Below are 26,179 nucleotides of genomic sequence, written 5' to 3' on the forward strand. Positions count from 1 at the left end.
TCGCCACCCATGATATTAATCCATGGATTAAAACACAGACAGAGACAAAATTGTAATAATTTAAGATCATTCTTGAATTTGAAGATTGAAGTTTATAAGTAGGGAAGATTTCAACTTGCACGTCCATTTGCTCCCTTTGAATCTAAGATTTTCTTGAACTCATAAGTTTCTTGAAAACTCAAAATGACAGGTAGTTCTATATATTATCTGTTTTTTCATGACTAGGTCAAGTGAATCTTGCAATAAGCCAAAAATGGCTCAATGCCAAAACTTTGCATGTTTGGGAGGAGTTTTCAACTAATAGGATATGTCGAATTGACATTTGTAAATATTCAAAGAAAATGAGTACAAGTTACGTGGAGCAATTATAGGTTTGTGTGAAAATGATGACTAATTCCTTCTCATCTTCAATCATTGGTCAATACTCCCTTTATTCCATATTAACTGAATTTCTAGAATTTTTATTATTATTTAAAATAATTGAATTATTTAAAGTTCAAGAGAAATATTTAATTTTTTTTTCCATATTTACTCTTTGCATTAATGAAGTTTTGTAATTTTCTAAGAGTTAAACTACACTACTTTCAAAGTTATACTTCAATAAGGGGCTATTTGTATTTATGATTTCACATTTAATCAATCTTTATGAGGCCGTTTAAACAAAAGGGTAATAAAAGAAAATATGATTTAAATTTTGTCTTTGAATGCTTTTCTTAATATGTGTGCATTACCTTAGAAATTCAGTTAATATGAAATAGAGGGAATAATTAATGGCACAAGAATCTTTGAACTCTTTCCCTCCACATCCTTTTTGAATATTTAAGATATAAATTTTCAAAATATTTTTGTTTGCGATTTTTCATCAAGTGTTTGATACATATTTCAGGACTTGATCAACTTAGATTCGCATCGAAAAACAAATACCATTTTAAGGGTAAAAGCTCTCTGTCGAAGACGACTTCATTTACAAGGACTCGAATATGAGATCTCTAATTAAAAATAATCAAGATTGTTGGTAGGCTTTAAACGTCATGGTCATCTAGAGGCTTTTTGAGACTACGTCATCCTAAGGTGAAACGTAGTTTTCCTGTTTTTATAAATAGTATTTTTCACATTATGGAATGTCGAACTCTAGAGGAATTGATCACATTTTTATCTTTTCATATCTTGTTCGGTATTTGATATTTATATTGGGGACTGAATAAGTTGGAATTCTCATCCATATTAGACAGTCAAAACCACTACTAGCCCAGATAAATTTCAGCCCAAACTTGAAAAATGGCCCAATAACCATCTTAAAACGGAAGGTGATCTAGTGGCAAAGATAACCCAATACAACTCACTTTGAAGCTCTAATAAGAGGGTCATTTGCACTTTTGCCGCTATTTTATGTTGGTCTTTAGCTTTTACCAATTAACTTTTTCATAGAGTATAAGTTTAAAATTTTACATTATATCCACAAGTTTTTCCCATATCCTTAAAGAACTTATGATTTGCTAGATATAAATTCGGTTTTTTAAAGAAAAAATTAAAGACCAACATATCTAAAGGAAAATCATTATAGTTAAATGTAATTAATATAGAGAAAATATCATTAATAGCCACTTTTACAATTTTATTTGACTATAAATTATAATTAATATCCAAAATTAATCGGCGTTTAATTACTTTTTCATTAGAAAAAATATTTTTCAAGTTCAAAAAGCATCACAGACCTGCTTTTTTTTCTTTTCTTTCTAATTTTTTCCTCTTCTATTGAACTCCGTCACAATGAGCTCAATCTTCTACAAGTTAAATGTATGGAAAAGAATTGTAGTGAGCCATTTATTCTCAAATTGGTAGGGAATTGATAAGAAATCAAAAGTTTTTTTCGTTTTTCTACTTTGGTGACTTGAACACACAATTTTAGGTTTGATGGTGAGAGGTGTTTATTATCCTTACAACTCTTGTATCTTAAGCTCAAACGTTAATTTACTTGTGTGTATCATTCACTAGGTCATTTGGAATGGACCAACAAATTTTGGGGTCAAACTGAGTCAAATAGTCATATTCCGACAAAAAATCATGAAGAAATACACGTGAAAAACTTAGATACTTCTGAATTTCTGTTTTATTATTTTGAAACTCCCTCAATCCTTAAAGATGCGTAATGAACATCGTTAACAATATGCCTTCACATCTGTTTCAAGATAACTTTATTTCATATGATTTTAGGTTTTCCTCTGATCCTCTAGTAGAACCCGTAATTATCAATGTGCCTCCACCCCTGTCCCATGACAACTTCATTGCATATAATTTTAAGTTTTCAACCCACCTTCACTACTTACCATAATTTCATATCTACGATTCTATACATCTATAAATTAACACACAATATTATATTCAAATCATTTCAGACTTGTTACTCACACCTTTATGACTAATAAAAAAGAACAATAGAGAAGGACATTAATTTTAAGACAAGACATGTTGGCAACTAGACCAATTAATAGGCAATAAATTTCTGTATTTTAAGTACACACTATAGCCATGTGGGCAGCAATGTATGTAGTACATTCATTTAATTCACCATATCTATAAAGCTTCCCTTCGAGTTCAATACAAAAAGTCATGAGTCATCTTTGAAATGTGACTTATTTTTTGTAGAACCCTCTAAAAATATATTCAATAATTTTAGTTATATGAGTAATATTATAGAATTTTCACCGGACAGATGAACTCTCAAGAAAATAATCTTTTTTCTCTACACTCATAATGATATATTTAGAAGTAATCACTTAAAAATTTAAATAAAATGTTAACTACTGGACTAACAGGCTAATTAAAAATGAACTCGAATCTATAGTAATATTTATAAAATATAATGATAGTTAATCTTAAAATTTGGATATTTGAAAACTATACAGAAAGTTCTGTAAGCTGCAATTCCTTTCATATTAATATGATGAAAAATATTTTTTAAAATATTGATCAAATTTCATGTAATTTGACTTTCAAAAAACAAAACATGACAAGTGATTTGGGATGGAGAAAATAAATAAAGTTACTTGCGATTATCTTTTAAATAATTTAATTACATAAATATTATTTACACTGTTATTGTATAAACTTTTAATTCAACTTAAAATCTAAGAGAGTAAAGGAACATTAAGGCATGCATGACTACCAAAAGGGGGAAAAAAGTGGATTTTAGTGTCACTATATAAAATCTAACACACACAACATATCCATGTGAAATTCAATGCTTTTAACTAACTTCCATCTGTAAAAGAACTAAATAAGATCAATAATTCAAGTCCAAGTTTTAAATTTTTTGGGTATAGAATCATATTTATTAGGGAGCATTTTACTTTCCAATGTGAAAAATCAAAAAAACATAAACAATGATTCAAAAATTATTTTCTGAGAAATATGTTTTAAGATAAACTATCCCACTATTTAATTTAATATTTTTAAAAATTCAGAAACTATTACAAGTAAACTAAGAGAGAAAAATATAAGTGAACAAATTCCATTAAATTCTTACGTTTTAATGTTGACAACTCAATTCATTCTGGAATTATATGATAGAACTCAATCCAAAGAATCATAAAATTAAATAAATATTAATCTAGTTACAAGAACATCTGTTACAATACCTATAGTATTTAATTATAACATATATTAATTTATCACATATGAACAAATAAACTTATTATTTTGCAAGTCTATGAGTAGACCCGATCCATTAATATTTTCCAACAATACCATTATTAATATTAATTACCCCACTTCCCTAAAAAATTCATCAATTTTTTAATATTAATTAGTTGTCTGAAAATGACTTATTTTTAGAAAATATATATTTTTTAATTTTCTTCATAAAAAAACACTCCCTCAATTCTTAATAGTCTTCCCATTCTTCTATCTTTCTCTCACTTTCCTTCAATATAAATACACACACACTAGACAACACAAATTGTCTTCAAATTTTTCTTTTCACTCAAAAGGCCTCTTTTTTTTTCTTCATAATGTGTGAAGATTTAAAGATAATGTTTGTGTTTATATTAATGTTGAGTTTATTAGGGGATAATTATGGGACAAAAGGAGAACCACAAGTACCTTGTTACTTTATATTTGGTGATTCATTAGTGGATAATGGTAATAATAATGTGATTAGGTCATTAGCTAGAGCTGATTATTTGCCTTATGGAATTGATTTTCCTGATGGACCAACTGGAAGATTCTCCAATGGTAAAACTACTGTTGATGTCATAGGTAAGTTCATCAAACAAAACGTACTTTTATTTACTTAATTATGTATTCAATACATATATCGTTTTTTATGTGAAAGATTGACTTTTGCTTATGGGTCAAGTACGTGAAAATGTCTAATTAATGAAGCTCTTAGAGGAATCATATCACACATTTATTTATTGAATTATGTGTTCAACTCGCTCCTTCATGCGAAAGCCTACCTGGTTAATCTTTTTAATGAGTTAAGCACATCAGTGGTTGTGACTGTAAGACTCGAAATCACAATATTTTATGTCTGCTCTAATATATCAAGTTGAATTTTATAACTATCTCATCGAAAAGTTGATTCAAGTTATTAAAGAGAGCGGACTTTATTTAACATAATTATGTGTTTATTAAATATATTACTACTATGCTACAAAACTTTTGTGCTTCCTAATCTTAGTGCACGTTTGTCCATGGACTAGACATAGAATTGTTAGAATTTTTGGAATTCGACTTTAAGTTGAACTCGAGAAATTTTTTAAATTCGAAAAAAATTCTAAAAAGTTGTTTTCACAATTTTTACTTCAAATTATTAATAAAAATATAAAAACAATTTCAATTTGTATTTATGTCCAAACACGACTTCAATTTTCAATTATTATTTTCAAGCTAAAACCTTGTACATATTATCGATCTTTTTTTCAAATTTCGCGACTTTTATGTTCAAACGCCCACTTAATATCTCTAAATTTACGTCTTCTCAAAAAAGATAAAACCAATATTTTCTCACTATATTATTATATTGTTTGTATATATTTTCAGCTGAGCTTTTGGGTTTTGATGATTATATTCCACCCTATGCATCTGCAAGAGGCAGAGAAATACTTAGAGGTGTCAATTTTGCATCTGCTGCTGCTGGAATTAGAGAAGAAACTGGCCAACAATTGGTACTAACTTCTTCTTCCATCTCATTTTATATGATTTTATTTGATAGAATACGTATGAACAATAGCACAATAACAAGTTTTGCATTATGGTGTTTGATTTTTGATGGAAAGTTTGTCGAAGACAATATAATATTGTGACGGATTTCTGACAGACCATCCATATCGTATATTCTATTTTTTTTTTAAAGTAATTAAATGAGCACTTTTGATCTCCATCAATTTAACCAATTGAAATTTTGCAGGGAGGAAGGGTAACATTTTCAGGTCAAGTAAATAATTACAAGAACATAGTTCAACAAATAGTGAGAATAATTGGAGATGAAAATTCAGCTGCAAATTATTTGAGTAAATGTATTTACTCAATAGGAGTTGGAAGCAATGATTATCTCAACAATTACTTTATGCCCCAATATTATTCAACAAGTAGACAGTTCAGTCCTCAACAATATGCCAATGTTCTTATCCAACAATACACTCAACAACTAAAGGTGAACTTATTATCTTCTTATTTTTCCATTTACATATAATAGATATCGAATCAATACATATGGCCGGTACGATACTTAAAAATTGAAAATTTTATCGGATGTCCAGTCGAAATTTGTAAAAGTTGGCTTGTTAGTAATGTTTTTGACGGATTTCTGATTGATTCCACCAGAGACGTTCATATATTAGAAGTTCTCATTTTTCAGTAGTAGTCGAATATCGAATTCGAACAACCTCATATATAATGTTTAGATTCTGAATTCATCTCTAACAAAACATCTTTCTTCTAGTCTCAACCAATATTTCTTAGTGGAAAAAAATAATTAACGAAATACATACATGATATACATATAGATATACATATGTACAATAAGTTGATACCCCTTGAATAAATAATGTAAGTTACATATTAATTTGGGATAAGAAGTAAAGCTTTAGATCCTCCAGCCCAAAGTCGAACATGGTTACAAGTTGAATTGTGATAATATATACATTGATACTACTTACAAAAATGGGAAATTTACACAGATATATTATATTAAAAAAATATTTATCACTTATAGCAATAATAATTTTTTCACTGAACACTTATAATATATTTATAATACAATTTTAATATATATAACCAAAATAATTTATAAAGCACATATGATACAAGTTTTATTATGGATAATACATTTATCACACACTTTAATACACTTATAATACATTGTGTCAATTTCTTACCAAAAAGGCATAATATATTTTAAAACACTTATAATACATTTATATTGCATGCATAATCTTTTAATACAAATCAGATTTATCATAGTATTGCTATGTATTTCTATAGATAGTAATAAATAAAAAATATCGCTAAAATCAGTAATTATTTATTAAAAAGTGTTTACCTAAATAATTTTTTCTACAAAAATTTTGAATAAAAAACAACCTCTCCATCCCACAAAAGTAGAGATAATGTATAAGTAAATCCTATCCTTTCAAGACTCCGCATATAAGATTACACTTGATATGCTGTTATTATTGTTGAGACTGCTTATAAAATCATGTTTATGCCGTTACCACTCATACACCGCCTCCCTCATCAATCTCAATTACGCAAGCAAATATTAAATTCGAGTTTAACATTGTCCAGAGGATAATTTATTTTGGTTATATTTGCACGACTTTTAAAAATATAGCTGAAAAGGGGGACATTTGTGTAAATCAACCCTAATTGTGTGCTTATGTTTCAGGCATTGTACAATTATGGAGCAAGGAAATTTGTGTTGATTGGAGTGGGCCAAATTGGATGCAGCCCAAATGCTCTGGCCCAAAACAGCCCAGATGGAAGAACTTGTGTTAGAAATATCAATGTGGCAAATCAGTTATTTAACAATAAACTGAGGGCACTTGTGGATAATTTAAACAGCAATACACCGGATGCCAAATTAATCTACATTAATGCTTATGGAATTTTTCAAGATTTAATTGATAATCCCTTTGCTTTTGGTAACTTCTCCTTCCCTCCCTACTATTTTATTTTAAATGCTCTGTTTGGTCGATATTATCTATCGTTTAAGTTTTCTACATGATTGATCTAATCGTAAGAGCAACTATCTATACTCTTATTTATATTTGTCTTAAACATCTCACTTAATTAACACACTAGTGATAGTCGATAACTTTTTTTCTCCACCTAGTATTTCGATCATTTTAATGCATCATTCGGTCAATATTCTCAGTCACGTAAGATTTTCGCAAGGTTGACCTAATCATAAGAATAGTTGTCTCTCTTTTAAACGTCTTAATAATCTATCGTTAAATAGGATTAGTTGCAGATTTAGTGCTTGTAAATTGCTGAAAATTATTTTTACGTTTAACTTTATTATTTTTCAGGATTTAGAGTGACGAACGCCGGATGTTGTGGAGTAGGAAGGAACAATGGACAAATAACATGTCTACCATTTCAAAATCCATGCCCAAATAGAAATGAATATTTATTTTGGGATGCATTTCATCCAGGTGAAGCTGCAAATATAATTGTTGGAAGAAGATCTTACAGAGCTCAAAGGTCAACTGATGCATACCCTTTTGATATTCAACGTTTAGCACAATTGTGAAAGAAAAATATATGGTTATTAAATTTATAGAATCATATATTGCATTCTAAATGTACAATTTCTTATTATATATATGACTATCATTAATATATATATTTATTCTAGCTTCGAGCCCTACCTATGACGTATGGAGTCACCTTTGATACACACGATATATATATATATATATATATATTCTACTTTTCATGTTGTATTTTTTTCCTATATATTCATTAACTAAGACTATGAAAAAAATGGAATTAGCTATGATTAGCGATGATTTTTGCATTTATAGGCATAATTAGCCATAGAATTCATCTCTAATATGTTGCGAAATAACTTGTAGCTATCATGATTTTCTTGATAATATGCCATTAAATAATAAATAGGATTATCAACAATTTTGGAGTCCATAAATGCTCATTCATCACGAATCTAAAATTGTCTATCTGATTACAAATGAATAATTGAATTAAATGTTTATGATGGCCTAGTACAATCGGAATATTTGAGTGTTGCATCGTGTAAACTCAATAGTGTGAATCACATGTAGAATTTTTATCTTTCTTGAAATGCAAAAGTGCACAAAAATTGACAAAGTAATAAATTGTGATTAATTTAAATCAATTAATTACTATAAAAAGAATTGTGCCCAAATCTTTAATTAATATTTCAATAATTGCTTAAATAAATACGAAAAGCCAAACGCAACATAACTATCGAGTTTAGCATCAATATATAGGGATTTAAAGTCCAACTCTACGTCCAATAGTACCTAATTTTTCTTTTAAATGAATTTTCCTATTTGATCTTTCTATTCACTTTTACTATTCCACTAATATCCTTTTTAAAAATATTTTAAAGAAAAAGGAGATGAAATCATATGCCAGTATATGAAAACAAATTAATTCGGGTATCGAGCTAACCAAGCCATCTCTAATAATAACTTTATTGTATTCATCGAGTCTTTTATCAAGTTGCGCTCGAAGCCAAGTCCCCAACCAGAGCAAATTAGTCCAACCAAACTTTGCAACAATAGTACTATAACCTCAGTTGAGTAGAGTTGGTCAAGCCGAGCTCTCATCATCTTCTTTAACGTTTGGTTTTGTGTATGTAATTGCACATTTAAAAAAATTAAATGTGATTTAAAAATATAAATGTTATTGTTTAGGTTATAAATTAAATTATAACAGATTAATAAATTGAATCGAAGACTTGAACTTCATTAATGCTTTAAATTATCAAATTAAAATTCCATCACAGTTCTCATTAAAATGTTCATTTTTAACAAACAGAAAGGAACAAAACTGCTCAAAGAATATTCTTAAAGGACTATTTTTATTAGGGATTTTCTCAAAATGAAAACACACACACACACCCCAATTTAGTGCATATGGGCAAAGCTATAATCAGCAATGAGGATAGTCAATCCAACACCTTTTTTTCAAATTTTTTGCCAACAATGTATACATATAAAATTGTGTTATAAATTAACTAACTTGACAATTTTATAAAGGAAGAAAAACAAGAGAATAATATAGAAAGTATTAATAGAGAGAGTAGTAATATAGAGAGAGTAATAGTAATTCTCTTCTTTTATATGTTTTGTGTGTTTTTACATTGAAGTTTAAGACTATATTTATAGTCATATTTACAAGTGGAGGAAAATATTAGTGGGCAATTTACCCACTTAAAAAGTAAATGGACTATCCACCATTTTAAGTGGACAATCATTTTACTTGGTTGATAATACTCCCCCTTGGATGTCCACGAGAAATGTGTCTCGTTAAAACTTTACAAAAAATAAAATAATATACATTGTTATTTTGAACATCCATAGATGTTGTGCCTCGTTAAAACCTTATTAGGAAAAACCCAGTGGGAAAAGGCCTAATGAAGGAAAAAGAGTACACACATCTGATAATACGCCTTGAGTGCTGCCTCATTAAAAACCTTATCAGGAAAACCCAGTGGGACAAAACATTGACTAAGGGAAAAAGAGTACAGCACGTATTTTGCTCCCCCTGATGAAAATATCACTTAATATCTCGAAGACGACGCATTCCAATTTTGTATCTCATTTTCTCAAAGGTTGAAGTTGGCAATGTTTTGGTGAACATATCCGTCAAATTGTCACTTGAACGAATTTGTTGGACATCTATTTCACCCTTCTTTTGAAGATCATGAGTGAAAAAGAATTTTGGTGAAATATATTTTGTTCTGTCTCCTTTGATGTATCCTCCCTTCAGTTGAGCTATACATGCAGCATTGTCTTCATACAATATTGTTGGAGCGTCTTTTGTCAAAGAAAGACCACATGTTTCTTGAATGTGTTCAGTTATTGATCTTAACCAAACACATTATCGACTTGCTTCATGAATGGCTATTATCTCTGCATGATTTGAGGAAGTGGCAACCATAGTTTGCTTTGTTGAACGCCATGATATAGCTGTACCACCACATGGAAATAAATAGCATGTATGCGATCGACCTTTATGGGATCAGATAAATATCCCGCATCTGCATAACCGATCAATTGTGATATGGAATCATTTGAGTAAAACAATCTCATATCAATGGTACCTCGAAGGTATCTGAATATATGTTTAATTCCATTCTAGTGTCTGCGTGTTGGTGAAGAACTAAATCTTGCTAACAAGTTTACTGAGAAAGCTATATCTGGTCTAGAATTGTTGGCAAGATACATTAATGCACCAATTGCACTAAGGTATGGTATTTCAGCACCAATAAGTTCTTCATCATTTTCATAAGGCCGAAACGAATCTGTATTAATATCAAGAGATCTCACAACCATTGGAGTACTCAATGGGTGTGCTTTATTCATATAAAATCTCTTTAAAATATTTTCAGTATATGTTGATTGATGGACAAATATCCTATTTGTAAAATGTTCAATTTGTAGACCAAGACAAAATTTTGTCTTTCCAAGGTCTTTCATTTCAAACTCCCTTTTCAGACATTTTACTGCCTTTGAAAGTTCTTCTGGAGTTCCAATAATATTCAAATCATCAACATATACTGCTATTATGACAAATTCAGATCCAGACCTTCTCATAAAGACACAAGGGCAAATTGGATCATTTTTATATCCTTCTTTTAGCAAATATTCGTTAAGACAATTGTACCACATTCTCCCTGATTGTTTCAACCCGTACAAGGATTTTTGAAGTTTTATTGAGCAATTTTCTCGAGAATCCTTGTATGCTTCAGGCACTTTGAACCCTTCGAGAATTTTCATAAAAATGTCGTGGTCCAATGAACCATATAAATAGGCAGTGGCCACGTCCATTAAGTGCATTTCAAGCTTTTCATAAACTGCCAAATTCATTAGATACCTGAAAGTAATTGCATCCACCACAGGGGAATATATTTCCATATAGTCAATGCCAGGTCTTTGCGAAAAACCTTGGGCTACAAGTCGTGCTTTATATCTTACGACTTCACCCTTTTCATTTTGTTTACGCATAAAAACCCATTTGTGCCCTACTGGCTTGACACCTTAAGGTGTTCGAACTATTGATCCAAAAACTTCACGTTTTTCAAGTGAAGTTAACTCTGCTTGAATTGCATCCTTCCATCTTGGCCAATCATTTCTCTGTCTGCATTCATCGACAGATTTTGGTTCAAGATCCTTATCTTGTTGCATTATTTCAATGACAACATTATAAGCAAAAATATTATCGACCACAATATCATTTCGGTTCCACCGTTTTCCTGTTGAGACATAACTTATTGAGATTTCTTCATTCTCATTATTTTCAGGTACTTAGACCTCCTCGGTGGTATCACCATTTGTTGTGTCTCTGGGCTCTTCTTGAGCACTCGCCTCCAAATTATGATCATCTTGATCATTTATTCCTTTCCTTTTTCGAGGATTTTTATCTTTGGAACCAAATGGTCTTCCACGTTTTAAGCGTGGTCTAGACTCATTTGCCTGAACAAGTTGTCCTACCGGGACATCAACTCGAACTTGAGCATTAGCAGCTGGGATATGCGATTTAGTAACCCGTTGAAGGTTAGTAAATGCATCCGGTAGTTGATTTGCAATATTCTGCAAATAAATCATCTTTTGAACTTCTTGCTCACATTGATTTGTTCGAGGATCTAAATGAGATAGTGACAATGAATTCCAATCTATCTCATTTTTCAACTGCTTATGTTCTCCCCCTAATGTTGGGTATACTGATTCATCAAAATGACAATTAGCAAATTTTGCCGTAAATAAATCTCTAGTCATAGGTTCCAGATATTTTATAATAGAAGGAGATTCATACCCAACATATATTCCCAACCTTCTTTGGGGACCCATCTTTGTGCGGTGCGGTAGAGCAATTGAGACATATACCGCACACCCAAATATTCTAAGATGGGATATATTTGGCTCACTTCCAAACGCCAACTGTAATGGGGAAAATTCATGATAATTTGTTGGCCTTATGCGCACAAGTGATGCTGCATGCAAAATAGCATACCCCCATACTGAAATAGGAAGTTTTGTCCTCATAAGCAATGGTCTAGCTATCAATTGGAGGCGTTTAATCAATGATTCTGCTAGACCATTTTGAGTATGTACATGAGCGGCCGGATGCTCAACTTTTATTCCAACCGACATACAATAATCATTAAATGATTGAGATGTGAATTCACCAGCATTATCAAGACGAATTGTCTTTATTGCATAATCTGGAAATTGTGCTCTTAACCTTATAATTTGAGCTAACAATCTCGCAAAAGCCATGTTGCGAGTTGATAATAAGCACACATGTGACCATCTTGTAGATGCATCTATCAAGACCATATAATATTTAAATGGTCCACATGAAGGGTGAATTGGCCCACATATATCACCCTGTATACGTTCCAGAAACGCAGGGGATTCAATCCCAACCTTAGTTGCTGATGGTTTGATAATCAGTTTTCCTTGAGAACAAGCAACACAAGAGAATTCCTTAGATTGAAGAATTTTCTGATTCTTCAAAGTGTGTCCATGTGAATTCTCAATAATTCTGCGCATCATATTATAACCGAGATGGCCCAACCAGTCATGCCAAATGATAAAATCATTAGAATCAGTAAACCTTTTGTTTACAATGGCATGTGATTCAACAGTACCAATATTTGTATGGTACAACCCAGAAGAAAGTGCAGGTAATTTTTCGTACACAATTTTCTTCTCCATATTTATTGTAGTAATATAAAAGTATTCAACCTTTCCTTCATTTGCAGTCTCAATATGATAGCCATTTTGGCGAATAACCTTGAAACTTAACAAGTTTCTTTGAGACTTACTACAATATAATGCATTATCAATTACCAATATCGTTCCTCCAGGTAGTAATAAGGCTGCTTTTCCAGAGCCTTCAATTAATTTTGTACTACTATATATTGTATTGACATAGGCCTTTTTCATAATCAAATGACAAAAATATTTCTTTTCTTTTAATATCGTATGAATTGTGGCACTATCCAAAATGCACATATCTCCATTATTCATCTTGAATTCAATTGAAGACTGATAAATTTATTTATCTTCATAAAATAAAAATGCATTGTAAGAAATAAAATAAGTAACAATTTTGCTAGAAAAACATAAGTCCCTTTTTTTTTAAAAGTTAAATTATGGTAATTTAGAATTTAAAAAATTATATGATTCAATTATGATGAATGTTACAATAATTTAGTTTATGGAATTATATACTTATTAACCTTAAATAAATATTATACACAAGTATTAAAAACAAATATAAAATATTATAAAACATTAATAGAATATTATTCATCATGTATAGATAATTTGTTTATTGACAAAAATAATACAATCATTATATATTATTAATGTCTAAAATATTAACAAGAATAAACAGTTAGTATAATGACATTAAATAAGGAGAATATTATTTTTAGTAACAATATGATATTAAGATTAAATAATAGCACACTAATAGTAATTAATTACAATATTGTAAAATAGCACAATGTAATAAACAATATACAATTATCATAAAAATGTGACCTTGATTTTTTTTTCTTCAAATACATAAACGTAAAAACACAATAATTCGAAGTACATGCTAACATATTGAAAAACATGAAATTAAACATCAATTAAGATCCTTAAAAAATCTTCAACCTCCAAATGAGTAATATCATTGAGGTCATTAAAATCATCATCCCTTAAGGCCAGATTTGCTTCAATATTATCATTATTCAAAGGTCTTGCCTCAACATTATTTTCGAACGCCAAGTGTGACTCTATCCGAGCATTAGAAGAAAAGGCACCACCTCTATTTGCCTTTCTTTTAAAAGAATTTTGATAAAGTCTTACAAAATGCTCAGGCGTCCGACATTCATTTTTCCAGTGGCCTTTCATGCCACAACGATGACAGTTACTTTTTGAAGGGCCATTTTGAGAACTGATATTGTTCTCCCTTTTATGTTGACCACCACCTCGACGATTATTAAATCGTCTTCTGTCATTGCCACGTCCGCGCATATTATTGTGGCCATAATTTTTATTTTGTCTTCTTTCAGACTGGCCATGTGCCTTTACCATATTTACCTCCAGTAATGGAGCAGTTCCAGTGGGACGGGCTTCATAATTTTTCATTAAAAGGACATTATGTTGTTCAGCCACCAAAAGGCATGATATCAATTCAGAGTATTTTTTAAAACTCTTTTCACGGTATTGCTGCTGTAATATTACATTAGAGGCATGAAAAGTAGTTAGTGTCTTTTCTAACATGTCCTCATCATTTATATTTTCTCCACATAATTTTAATTGGGAAGTTATTCTAAATATAGCAGAATTATACTCAATTACGGTTTTAAAATCTTGAAATCGTAAGTGCATCCACTCATAACGAGTCCTTGGCAATACCGTTGCCCTGAGGTGGTCATACCTCCATTTTAAGTCTTTCCACAATTCAAGTGGATCTTTCACTGTCAAGTATTCCATTTTTAGGCTTTCATCTAGATGATGACGAAGGAAAATCATAGCCTTTGCTTTATCCTAACTTGATGCTGTATTTCCTTCAATTATAGCATCACCAAGACCCTTAGCGGTAAGGTGAATTTCAGCATCAAGTACCCATGACAAATAATTTTTACCAGAAATATCAAGTGCCAAAATTCCAATTTTGACAAGTTTGACATGATGAAAATTAATTTGAAAGTAACAAAGACAACTTAAAAATTAAATTGTTTTAGTAGATATACCTGATATAGAAGTTAATTTTCTGAAAAATTAGAGCTTCGTGCTGATAACGTGTTATAAATTAACTAACTTGACAATTTTATAAAGGAAGAAGAACAAGAGAATAATATAGAAAATATTAATAGAGAGAGTAGTAATATAGAGAGAGTGATAGTAATTCTCTTCTTTTATATGTTTTGTGTGTTTTTACATTGAAGTTTAAGGCTATATTTATAGCCATATTTACAAGTGGAGGAAAATATTAGTGGGCAATTTACTCACTTAAAAAGTAAATGGACTATCCACCATTTTAAGTGGACAACCATTTTACTTGGTTGATAATAAATTGTTAGTTTTTAGCATATGGTATAAAATTCAAAAAACCTAGACAACTAGTTGCAATTCCATGATATGATTATCTTTGACCGTTCCACAATTTTAAAGTCAAAGATGTGGAGGTGGGGGTGCAAGGCCCATATTGAAGCTAGCTAACTTTTGACTTCTCCACAAATTTTCTATTCATTTAGGGTATGTTGAAAATGTTTTTCTATAAAAAAAAATGGAAAATAAGTTATTTTTGTTTTTACTAATTTTATAGTGTTCGATAAGCAATCAAGAAAGTCTATTATGATCTATATCTAATCTTGCAAAATGCTCTAAGAATGGGAGGGTGGGGAGTGTAGTTTAAGGGGTGAAGGGGATGGTCAAAAAGGAAGGGGAGGAAACAATGACTTAAGTCACACTCTTACTATTAGGATGGTCGAGGCTCGACCTTAATCATACCTGAGATAAGTTTTTATATTTATAATATTTTAACTTATAAATAATAGCTTAAGAGACTTATAACAGGTGAAGGAAGGGAGGAGACAATGACTTAAGCCGCACTCTTACTATTAAGATGGTTGGGGCTCGATTTTACCCTACATGAGATAATGTTTTATATTTATAGTATTTCAACTCATAAATGATAGTTTAAGAGACATACAGGTGTCTCCTTGCGGAAGCGACTTAATGTTCAGTAGAAATTATCACAAAGCGAAAGAATTTCTTTGATTTTCACATCCTTGACATCCTCTATGAATAGGTAATGTAAGTTCCACTTAATTATTTCTCTAGCAAAATTACGTATATTTCATTTTAGTGGATCTAAGCCGCACTCTTACTATTATGGTGGGGCTCAAATTTTGAGACGACTTTCTACCTTTACGATATTCCAATTAACAATCATTATTATTAGTATATAGTTTTCTCCATAAAAATTCACTAGATAATATTTGGACATCACTAATTAATTTATATCTATCTTTTACTTTTTTGTGTATAAATATTCACTTCGAAACAACTTCAGATACGTGTCTGAAGTTGTTAGGTTTAACAAAAGTCAACTTCAAATATAAAGATGACTAACATTTAGGCAAAAATAGTTGTATATAGTTCTTCATACAAAAATGCTTAAATTTCAATCATATAAAACTTCTGTCATTTTATCTAACAAGCTTAACTTTAAACATGCAACTGAAATAAATAGACTTGCAATTTTTCCCACACTACGAATATGGCCTAATTAATGATTGATGGTCCCAAAAATAGGTATATTTACAATACTTAGCTGACTTTTTTCTTTCAAAAGTAATCTGCAACAATTACGACTCAAATCTCCTTCGCTTCCACAAGCTTGATATCCTCTATAAATAGGTAGTTCTAAGTTCCACTTTTTGCATTTATCACTTTCCTTCGCATTTTTCTTTGATCTCTCTTTTCATCATTCAATAACTAAAGAATGTCTTCATGTGGGGATCATATAGTAATATGGTTTATTTTGATTATTTCAATGTTTATCATGTTTTCAATGGTAAAAGGGAAACCACAAGTGCCATGTTACTTCATATTTGGAGATTCAACTGTTGATAATGGGAATAACAATAACCTTATAACAACAGCCAAGGCCAATTATTTTCCTTATGGAATTGATTTCCCCACTGGTCCACAAAATGGAAGATTTACCAATGGCCGCAACAAAGCTGACTTTATAGGTACATTTTCTTTCGCAATTTTTCCTTTTCTTCAACAACAACATATTCAGTGTAGTTCTATAAGTGAGATTTGAGAAGGGTAGGATGTATGAATATCTTACTCTTTTCATTGTGGAGTATGGTCTAAACAAAGATTGTTTTCAATAGACCCCAGCTCAAAAATTTTGTTGATGGTGTTCAAAATATACTACATATATAAACTCCCACACAGGGCTACCTTTTTCCAAAGCTCCACAAGACCACCTATCACTTGTTGTTAACCATCTTCGTATCATCTTTTCTTCTACTGCGTATCTTATCCCTCAATCAACAAACAGGTTGGTCTTATTGGAAAAACATAATTATATTGATATAAAATAATATTTGACTTATATAGAGAGAGATTTCCTCTGTCCCAACATCATCTCCCAAAATAATCACTCTTTTTATATATTTAGAAATGATTTAACTTTACAATTCTTATCATCCTCTTAATTAATGAGATGAATTGTATCCACATAACTGTTTACTGCTAGTTTTAGACCATAGTTTTTTAAAAAAACTTTCTTTATTTCTTGAATTCTATACCGAGTCAAATCAATGATACATTAAATGGAATAGAGGCAAGGGCGGAGCTACATTGGTTGAAGGTTGGTCAATTGGATATCTATTGTTGAAATTTTTACTATGTATATATATCAATCAATTATTAAGCTCTATACATGTGTATCAACTCTATTTTAAACACCCTTTAGTGAAATTCTTGACTTTGTTACTGGGCGGAAAAAAAATTACGATGAATCTTTACCGGTTATAGTATCGTCCCTTGACTAACAGTTTTTTTCTTCCGTTCAGCTGAACTCATAGGATTCAATAGTTCCATTCCGCCATATGCAACTGCAAGAGGCAATGAAATACTTAGAGGAGTCAATTATGGATCAGGACTTTCTGGAATTCGCGATGAGACGGGTTATCGATGGGTAAAAAACTCGTTTAATTTGACTTATATACCTAATATATATTTTCAACGAACGAGATTCAGATTTTACACGTGTAATACATGTTGATTCCTTCTATTTTCCCTTCATATATGTCGTCTTGGCCTTGCATAGTAGTAAACGTTCATAATAAAAGTGTAATTTATTGTATGTTCTTGAATCAATACACTTTTTAAATTTTAAATTTTTCTTTATAACATACGAGAAATGCAAGGTTCAAATTTCAGGTATGATATTTTTCGATTTTTGTAATCTCGTCCTCAAAATCCCGACTCTGTCACTATCTATACTATTAATGTTCTACTTATTTCAATTTGGAATACCATACTATTACCATTTTCACATCAATTTATATCTCTTTAGTCGAAAATTTACAGATAAAAGAATTTTTTTTGTGTATATATTTTGATCTTCGTAAAAATTCTGATTTCGTCACTATTTATGTTACAGGGTGATAGGATCAGCATGAATAGGCAACTGTTGAACCATCAAGTCACAATTCTAAAAATTACTTCCATACTTGGAAATGTTGCTGCAACTAGAAGTCTATTAAACAAATGCCTATACACTGTTGATATGGGTACCAATGATTATATCAACAATTATTTAGAGCCAAGATTTTACCCATCAAGTCAAATGTTCATCCCAGATAGGTTTGCAACCATCCTTGTTCAACAATTTGAAGGACAACTAAGGGTAACTTTTACTAATAATTAATTACTACATTTTATTTTTAGAGGTAGCAAAATTAGACCATGAAAATATGATTCGCATTATCCATTGAAGTTTGGGTAGTTGGCTAGGGGCATATATCTGATATCCACATTGGAGTCCGACAAAATTTGAATTCACACCGAGAAGTCTTACATTAGGGTAAAACGCTCCCTAACAAAGGTGACTCCGTACCTATGGAGACTCAAAGACCTCTAATTAAAGATGAAACACTTATCACTCCACCACGACCCTTGTTAGTGCTAGGGGCTTATTTTCATAATTGGTCAATTTGGATAGACTCAGGAATTAAATTATTACTCAATGACCTTGGAAATTAGTGGTCTTGAGAACTTTTGAACCCAGCTTGCTTTGTGAGCAAAACCTTCATGATTAAAAATCAAAATTTGTTGGACTTGAAGTTTTGTTCACGATGCAAGCAAGGTTGAAAATTCAAGATCGACCAGCCAAATCCAAAGTCAATCTTGTAGATCATTTGGCATAATCAAATTTATCCATCTAAAAGTTACGCTGAAATTTATACACAAGAGAACTTGTCAAAATATTTTTAATTTTCTATTTTGTTTTATATGTTCTATAGCAATAATGAAGAAAAAAAGTTTTATTAGTTATATTTCATAATTAAACAAAAAATATATATTAAAACTTGGTTAGATTGGATGTATTGGGCTATAACTCAATATTTAGGTAAAGAAAAATAATCACCTAACACGAAACTCAAAGATATCATCATGGAGTTCAACTAGTGGAATTTTAAACTCCACTAATGCAATGTCTCGAGAATTTGAAACTTCATGATAATGATTATTTTTCAATTATAGAAAATGAAAAATGGTTATTCGTGAATTTTATCAAATATTTAGCTCATATTTATTTTGATTCAATTCAAATAACCGTTGGATGGATTATTATTGATTCAGTCCATTTTGATTTGTATATTTTTTTTTGGTATATCTTTTTTCAGAGTTTGCATGGCTATGGAGCAAGGAAGGTGGCAGTATCAAATATTGGTCTATTAGGTTGTTTGCCAGAGGAGATCAGAAAATTTGGAAGAAATGAATCTGGATGTGTTGATTTCATTAATAATTATGTCCAACTCTTTAATCAGAAATTAAAGGTTCTAATTGATGATTTGAACACTAATCTTCCTAATGCAAGGTTTATTATTTTAAATCAGACTAGCATTTCAACAGGAGGTCCACCCACTGGTAGGTTAAAATATTCTTTCACTCTTCATTTATTATAATATTATTTATTTGATAATTACTTATTCGTATTGGATATTTAATTTTTTAAACTAACTCAATTTGCTATAATTTAAGTGATTTGATAATGAAATATTCATGAATTAATCATAGTTAAGTGTATGCGCAATTAATATGCATGTCATGTATCTATTTGTTTGATATAAACATTTGACGTGATAAATATTTACCGCTAAAATCACAAGTTTCGAAAAAAAAATCCTTTTAAAATTGTGTCCAATTAAACAACATTGCATAAATCAGAAAGTAGGGATTAGTTCTCTTTCTGTTTCAATGTTTGTTTGTTACCACTTCCTTTTTTAAATCCAACATTTCACATGTCAACGGATTGGTAGAAGTCAAATATGGGTTCGTCAAAACTTAGTACGTTTTAATTAAATAGACACATAAAATAAAACGGAGATAACAATTAATATGATAAAAATAAAGAAATGGCACAAGGTTGGATGAATTGTAGGATTGTAGACAAATATTAATCTTCCTTTTTCTTCTAGTAAGGGGTAGGTTTAACAATGCTTAGTCCCAGCCTAACCAGCCCAATCCTACCCTACTAGGCATAAATTGTTTTATTTAAAAGAGGAAAAAATAATTTTGAAACTTATGTTTTTAAAACATGTCATAATATTTGTGCATTTATAGGTCACGCTAAAAGTCCAAATTCGATCGCTATAGATCAATAATTGCTGGAAAAAAAATCTGTTTATAACCGGTCAATTGCTAAAGCATGGTTGTTAAAAGTTAATGCCTAGATTTCAACCTGATCATTAAAGATCCTTTAGCGAAAACAAAAAAACTTGGTTATGATTCTTTTTAATCCGGCTATAGGTCAATCACCGGACGCTAAAAGTCCAAATGCAGTTGCTATAATAACGATTGAAAAAAAATCCATCATCATCACCGGTCGGTTGCTAAAATCTTATCTGTCAAAAGTTGAAGACTGAATTTCGATTCGATTGCTAAAAGATCCTTTACTGACAACAAACCCAATTTTTCTGATTCGGCGGTTTGATCTCAGGTTATCATTCTTTTTCGAACGGATTACATTATCATATAAATTGGAAGAGAGAGAGTTGTTTTTTTTCGATAATCTAATATCATGTATTTTTTTGGATTAATTTCAGGTTTTACAGTTTTTGACTCACCATGCTGCATAATATCAAACACAACACCCAAAGGAGTATGCAGTCGTGATGGACAAATTCCATGCAGTAACAGGAATCAATATATGTTCTTTGATAATTTTCATCTAACAGAAGCTGCAAATATGGCCACTGCTAGAAGATCATACAATGCTTTTCTACCGTCCGATTCGTCTCCAACGGACATTAGGGGCCTGGTAAATACCTAACAAAGTCAAATTTCTCTATAACAAAGTTCGAAAAAAAAACTTGATCACTATAGTGATATGTTGTTATAAAAGGTATTATTGTAATATTAATAATTCCTCTACAACAAGACTTGTTTAGTTACATAAATAAAAATTGCCTACTGGTATTTAATGTAGTTGTGGGGAAAATTTAACACAAAATGAGGAAATTTAATGATATAAATTTTATAGATTTTACTTAAATCTCATAGTGAAAAAGGTCAATTATAACTTATTCTGATATTTTTTAAAATTACCCGAATTTTCTGTTTTTGGGAAGTTTTCTGATACATAGGAGTTGCGTCTGATACATCGCGATTTGATACATAATAATTAATGTTGTTGAGTTTTTTATTGAAAGGTAACGTAAATCAAGTTAAGTTTCCTTCTTTCAATCAATTACTTAGTTAAATAAGGGAATTAACCCAAACAAAGCGTAACAGTTATGAGGAATTTGAAAAATTCAAAAAGCAGAGCATAGGATCCTAACAAACTTCAAACCAAAATTCAAAATTCATCAAGCTATTCGAGATGAATATCTCGATTTTACTGAGACATTTCGGAGTTTGGTCATCCGAGGTGAGTTGTGAACGATACAAAAGTGATGGAATCGTAGTGGGCGACAATATATTTTTCGTGAATCTAAAATCAGCAATTGCTGCTGAATTGACCATCGATGAATCAGTGAAAAACATTGAAATTCGATACATCATTCAAGGTAACTCATCGCTAATGATTATTCGTAATGATATGGGTGTTAATCTTTACATAGAGTTGAAGAAGAACTAGCCTGGATTCGTAATGTATCCCGTGTGCATAACAACAATCAGATAGAAAGAGATGTGAGATACAAACATTCAACTCTACATCTGGAGCAATTGTTTGTGTCGAAGAAAACAAGAATGATTCACAAATTCTTGGTTTAGAAGAATCTGATAATGTAGCAACCTGTTATATACTAGAATTGGATGTGAAAGTGAATGAGAAGTAATTGTATAAGAACAAAGAAACACTAGTTACTATAATGGCCAAATACAAAATTGATAATGGATTAAATTTCAAAGTTAAAAGATCTGACAGTAAAAGGTATGGACATTTGAAGTTATTTTGCTATGTGTATGGTATTGAATGAGTTCTGAAATGTTAATGAGTTCTGACATATCCAGATACATAGTGTGTAGATATATATATATATATATATATATATATATATATATTGAGTTTGATACAGTGAGTATAATTGTTTAATAACTATCTGATACATATAGTTATAAATTTGTTTTATAGAAAGTGATTGAAAATCTAATCCTTGATACATTTCTAAACACTAAATTTTAATGGTTAAGTAACACTATGTACATTTCAGGTCGTATCAAGTTCATTTAGTTTTTTATTCATGATACATCATAATATTATGTATCTAATAAAGTTAAATAAGGTTCTCTAATATGCTGTTGATTTTGGAAATTTAATTTTTATTTTATAGTCATGATACATACTAATTATTATGTATCAGGTACAACTGAAAAATATTTTGCTGTCAATATGTACTTTTATTTGGTCATGTTACATATGAATCTCTGTGTATCTAATGCATGTTAATAATTTTTCCTAAAAATGTGCAGTTATGTGTTAATATGCTATTCAGACTATTGTTGTTGGAGAATGAAAGCATCGTGTAGGAAAAACTCTGATATATTCAAAGTGAGATATTTCAATAGTGAACATTCGTGTCCCTTAAGAGATAGAATTTTCAACAAAGTTCATGCTACAAAGGCTTTTGTTAGTGCATTCACTGCACTTAAATTGGTTAATCTTAAGAGAATTCACACCCCTAATGATATATGAAAGGATATTAAAGCAACCTATGAGATTGATATTACCTATCAACAAGCATGGTGTGCAAAAGAACATGATTTGGAGATGTTAAGGAGAAAATCTGCTAATGGATATAGACAGCTGCCTGTATACATACATATGCTAAAACCGTATATCCAAATTCGTACATAACTATGCACAAGTCACGAACTGATGAGTTCATGTATCTATTCATAGCGTTAAGGCCATTGCTAAGGGATTTTTAGTTTTGTAGACCTGTAGTTGTTGTTGACGATGTTCATCTTGATGGACCATATAAAGGGATATTTGTATCAGCTAGCACACTTGATGGGGAAGGTATTACTTTTTGTTACTGTTGTGTATTGAATAGCAATGTATCATCTCATTTGACACATTTTTTGTGAATCTGATGAAGTCTAATAACTATTTTATGGATGATAATAATTTTTTAGGTTGCATATTTCCATTGGCGTATGGTGTTGTTGATACAGAAAATGATTCATCGTGGTCATGATTTTTTCAGCACTTCAAAGATGCATTTGGTAAGAGGGACAATATGTGTGTTGTATCAGATAGGAACGAAAGCATAATGAAGAGTGTAACTATTGTATTTCCCAATGTCCCTCACTTTGCATGCATGTGGCATATATGAAAAAATGTGTGTACTAACTACAGGAGGAGAAAAACTATGCTAAGTCACCTCTTCTACTCGATGGCCAAGGCATACCAAAAAGATGAATTCAAAAAATTAATGACAAAAGTTGAAAAAATTGATCACCGGGTGACAGAGTATTTGAAAAATGCAGGTACAAAAAGTGGTCAAGAATTTATGCAACTGTCAACAGGGGGAGAATGATGACTTCTAACATCGAAGAATGTATCAATGTATGTCTTGTTGAAGCACGAGAGTTGTCTATAATTGACTTTTTGGAGGAGACGAGAATGTTATTTGGTGCTTGGAACTGCAAAAATAAGGAAAATAGCAGCTTATAGAAAATATACTTTGGGTAGAAAATTCGAAGATATCCTAGTAGTAAACACGATGAAGTGTTCGAGAACGAAGGTATACATCAGTTATTTTTAAGTATGTATCAGCTTGATACATAGTTTTTGTTTTTTTTCAGTTCTGTATTCATATTTGTGATAATTATTTTCTGCAGGTTGTTGCTTCATCAGATTATCTATATTCTGTTTATGAATCATGTAGAAGATATATTGTATGTCTTGAAAGAAAAACATGCAATTATGATAGGTTTTAACTAGACGAGATACCATGTCCACACACAATTGTTGTGTTGAAGAGCAAGAACATTACAGACATGCACCCATACTGCTCTGATTACTACAAGCCAGAGGCGTTGGCAAATACTTATGAATTTCCAATGGTTCTAATGCCAGATAAGAAAGATTGGTCTGTTCTGAAAGAAATTTTGGAAGAAGTCGTCTTGCCACCAAGATATAAAAGGATGTCAGAAAGACCAAAGAAAGGAAGAAAAAAGAACTCTAGTGAGAAGCTAAGTACTAGCACAAATTATTGTGGTCGTTGTGGCCATGAAGGCCACAACAGAAAAACTTGTAATTTCATTTCCAAAGAGAAATGATATTTTGATTTCTCAGGATACATTCGATTTGGATCATGTACTTACGCATCTGCTTTTTATTTTTATAATGTAGTAGTTCCTTTTTAAATAAAATTCATACTACACGGATTTTTAACATTTTAGTGGTTTTATTTGATACCTACTTCTACTTGGTAGATACCCATGAACAGATTAAAACTCTATGTATCAGAAAAGTAATTAAATATCAATAACTGATACATGCATGATTGGTAATTATTTTCATTGTAAGTTACTTGATAGTGATGTAGTAAAATTTATTAAATATCAAAATAAATAAATTAAGTAAGTTATTTATGCTGACAAATGTCACTGATACATCATTGTTATGAATCTGATATATCATATAAAGTTATATAATCATTTAACGTTTATGTGGAAATGGTAAATTTAAAACATGTATATGATACAAAAAGAATGTGTCAGATATTGATTTAGGATTATTTGGTACAAGGCATTATAGGTGTTTTGTTGTAAATGTATCAGAAGTAGTAAAGTTTGATACATGAAAATCTGATACATAAACTTTCATCTTATATTTGAGTTTGATACATTGATTATTGATACATGACCATTCGACTGATTTATGGTTGATACATTGAAGATTGTTGTATTAGCTTTCAACTGATTTATGGTTGATACTTAACAACTTGTATTGATATAAGTTGTAAATCTCATTAAGTTGTAAATGTATCAGAAGCAGTAAAGTTTGATACATGAAAATATGATACATAAACTTCCATCTTATATTTGAGTTTGATACATTGATTACTGATACATGACCATTCGACTGATTTATGGTTGATACATAAGCATTGTTACAATGCACCACATATTAGAAAGGTTATGTATCATGAACAAAATTTGATATTAATTTACACTTAATATGTACAATGCACCACAGTTTTAAAATTACCCATAGATATGTAATTGATACAAAGGATTATGATACGAACAACGAAATCTATATTCAACAACATCTGCTAAATTGTTGAATAGCCAAAAAAAATATTTACTGTTGGTGCCAAAATAAAATTCTGCATTCTACTATTACCAATTTTTTAAAAAAACTACTTGATGTTCATCGGTTCTCCTTGACCAGGAGCGATGAAATCTCTCTTAGGTTTTTTTGGAGTGTCATTTTCACTAATATAACCATCATTGGCCTTCCGACAACCATAATTCCACAATAGTGAGATATATCTTGAAAGAAAGTATTCGACATGTAGTCCAATAGTTGGAATAGAAATTTCATCACTAAAATATTCAGCAAAAATAGCTAGAAAAATACCACAATCCCTGCAAACAAAGAAATAACCAACTTTAAAAAAATAAAAATGATATTTTCATGAATTAAATATGCATATTTGTTAATACTCACAAGCTATCGCTTCCTTGTT

At 30.5% G+C, this 26,179-nt stretch overlaps 2 protein-coding genes across 2 annotated transcripts; both read left to right on the forward strand.

The window, feature by feature from the left end:
• The first annotated feature begins 3,994 nt into the window (after window positions 1–3,994).
• Window positions 3,995–7,860, forward strand: LOC129895641 (GDSL esterase/lipase At5g45670-like). Its single transcript, XM_055971373.1, has 5 exons — window positions 3,995–4,257; window positions 5,044–5,168; window positions 5,411–5,656; window positions 6,890–7,145; window positions 7,533–7,860. The coding sequence occupies exons 1-5, from the start codon at window positions 4,011–4,013 to the stop codon at window positions 7,754–7,756; spliced, it is 1,098 nt and encodes a 365-aa protein (XP_055827348.1). The 5' UTR covers window positions 3,995–4,010; the 3' UTR covers window positions 7,757–7,860.
• Window positions 7,861–16,681: 8,821 nt separating this feature from the next.
• On the forward strand, window positions 16,682–21,483 carry LOC129895560 (GDSL esterase/lipase At1g29670-like). The gene is made up of 5 exons (XM_055971284.1): window positions 16,682–16,981; window positions 17,816–17,940; window positions 18,409–18,654; window positions 19,655–19,898; window positions 21,077–21,483. Exons 1-5 carry the CDS (start codon window positions 16,729–16,731, stop codon window positions 21,301–21,303), a joined length of 1,095 nt encoding a protein of 364 aa, XP_055827259.1. The 5' UTR covers window positions 16,682–16,728; the 3' UTR covers window positions 21,304–21,483.
• The last annotated feature ends 4,696 nt before the right edge of the window (window positions 21,484–26,179 follow it).

This window comes from Solanum dulcamara, chromosome 7, assembly GCF_947179165.1.
Source record: "Solanum dulcamara chromosome 7, daSolDulc1.2, whole genome shotgun sequence".
In the NCBI taxonomy this organism is placed as follows: domain Eukaryota; kingdom Viridiplantae; phylum Streptophyta; class Magnoliopsida; order Solanales; family Solanaceae; genus Solanum; species Solanum dulcamara.

Excerpts from the sequence above, each read along its gene's own strand:
- LOC129895641 (XM_055971373.1), top strand. The coding sequence starts at position 4,011 with ATGTGTGAAGATTTAAAGATAATGTTTGTGTTTATATTAATGTTGAGT. Across the intron at positions 5,169-5,410 it reads AAGAAACTGGCCAACAATTG|GGAGGAAGGGTAACATTTTC; the intron begins GTACTAACTTCT and ends GAAATTTTGCAG. Across the intron at positions 5,657-6,889 it reads AATACACTCAACAACTAAAG|GCATTGTACAATTATGGAGC; the intron begins GTGAACTTATTA and ends CTTATGTTTCAG.
- LOC129895560 (XM_055971284.1), top strand. The coding sequence starts at position 16,729 with ATGTCTTCATGTGGGGATCATATAGTAATATGGTTTATTTTGATTATT. Across the intron at positions 16,982-17,815 it reads CAACAAAGCTGACTTTATAG|CTGAACTCATAGGATTCAAT; the intron begins GTACATTTTCTT and ends TCTTCCGTTCAG. Across the intron at positions 18,655-19,654 it reads AATTTGAAGGACAACTAAGG|AGTTTGCATGGCTATGGAGC; the intron begins GTAACTTTTACT and ends ATCTTTTTTCAG.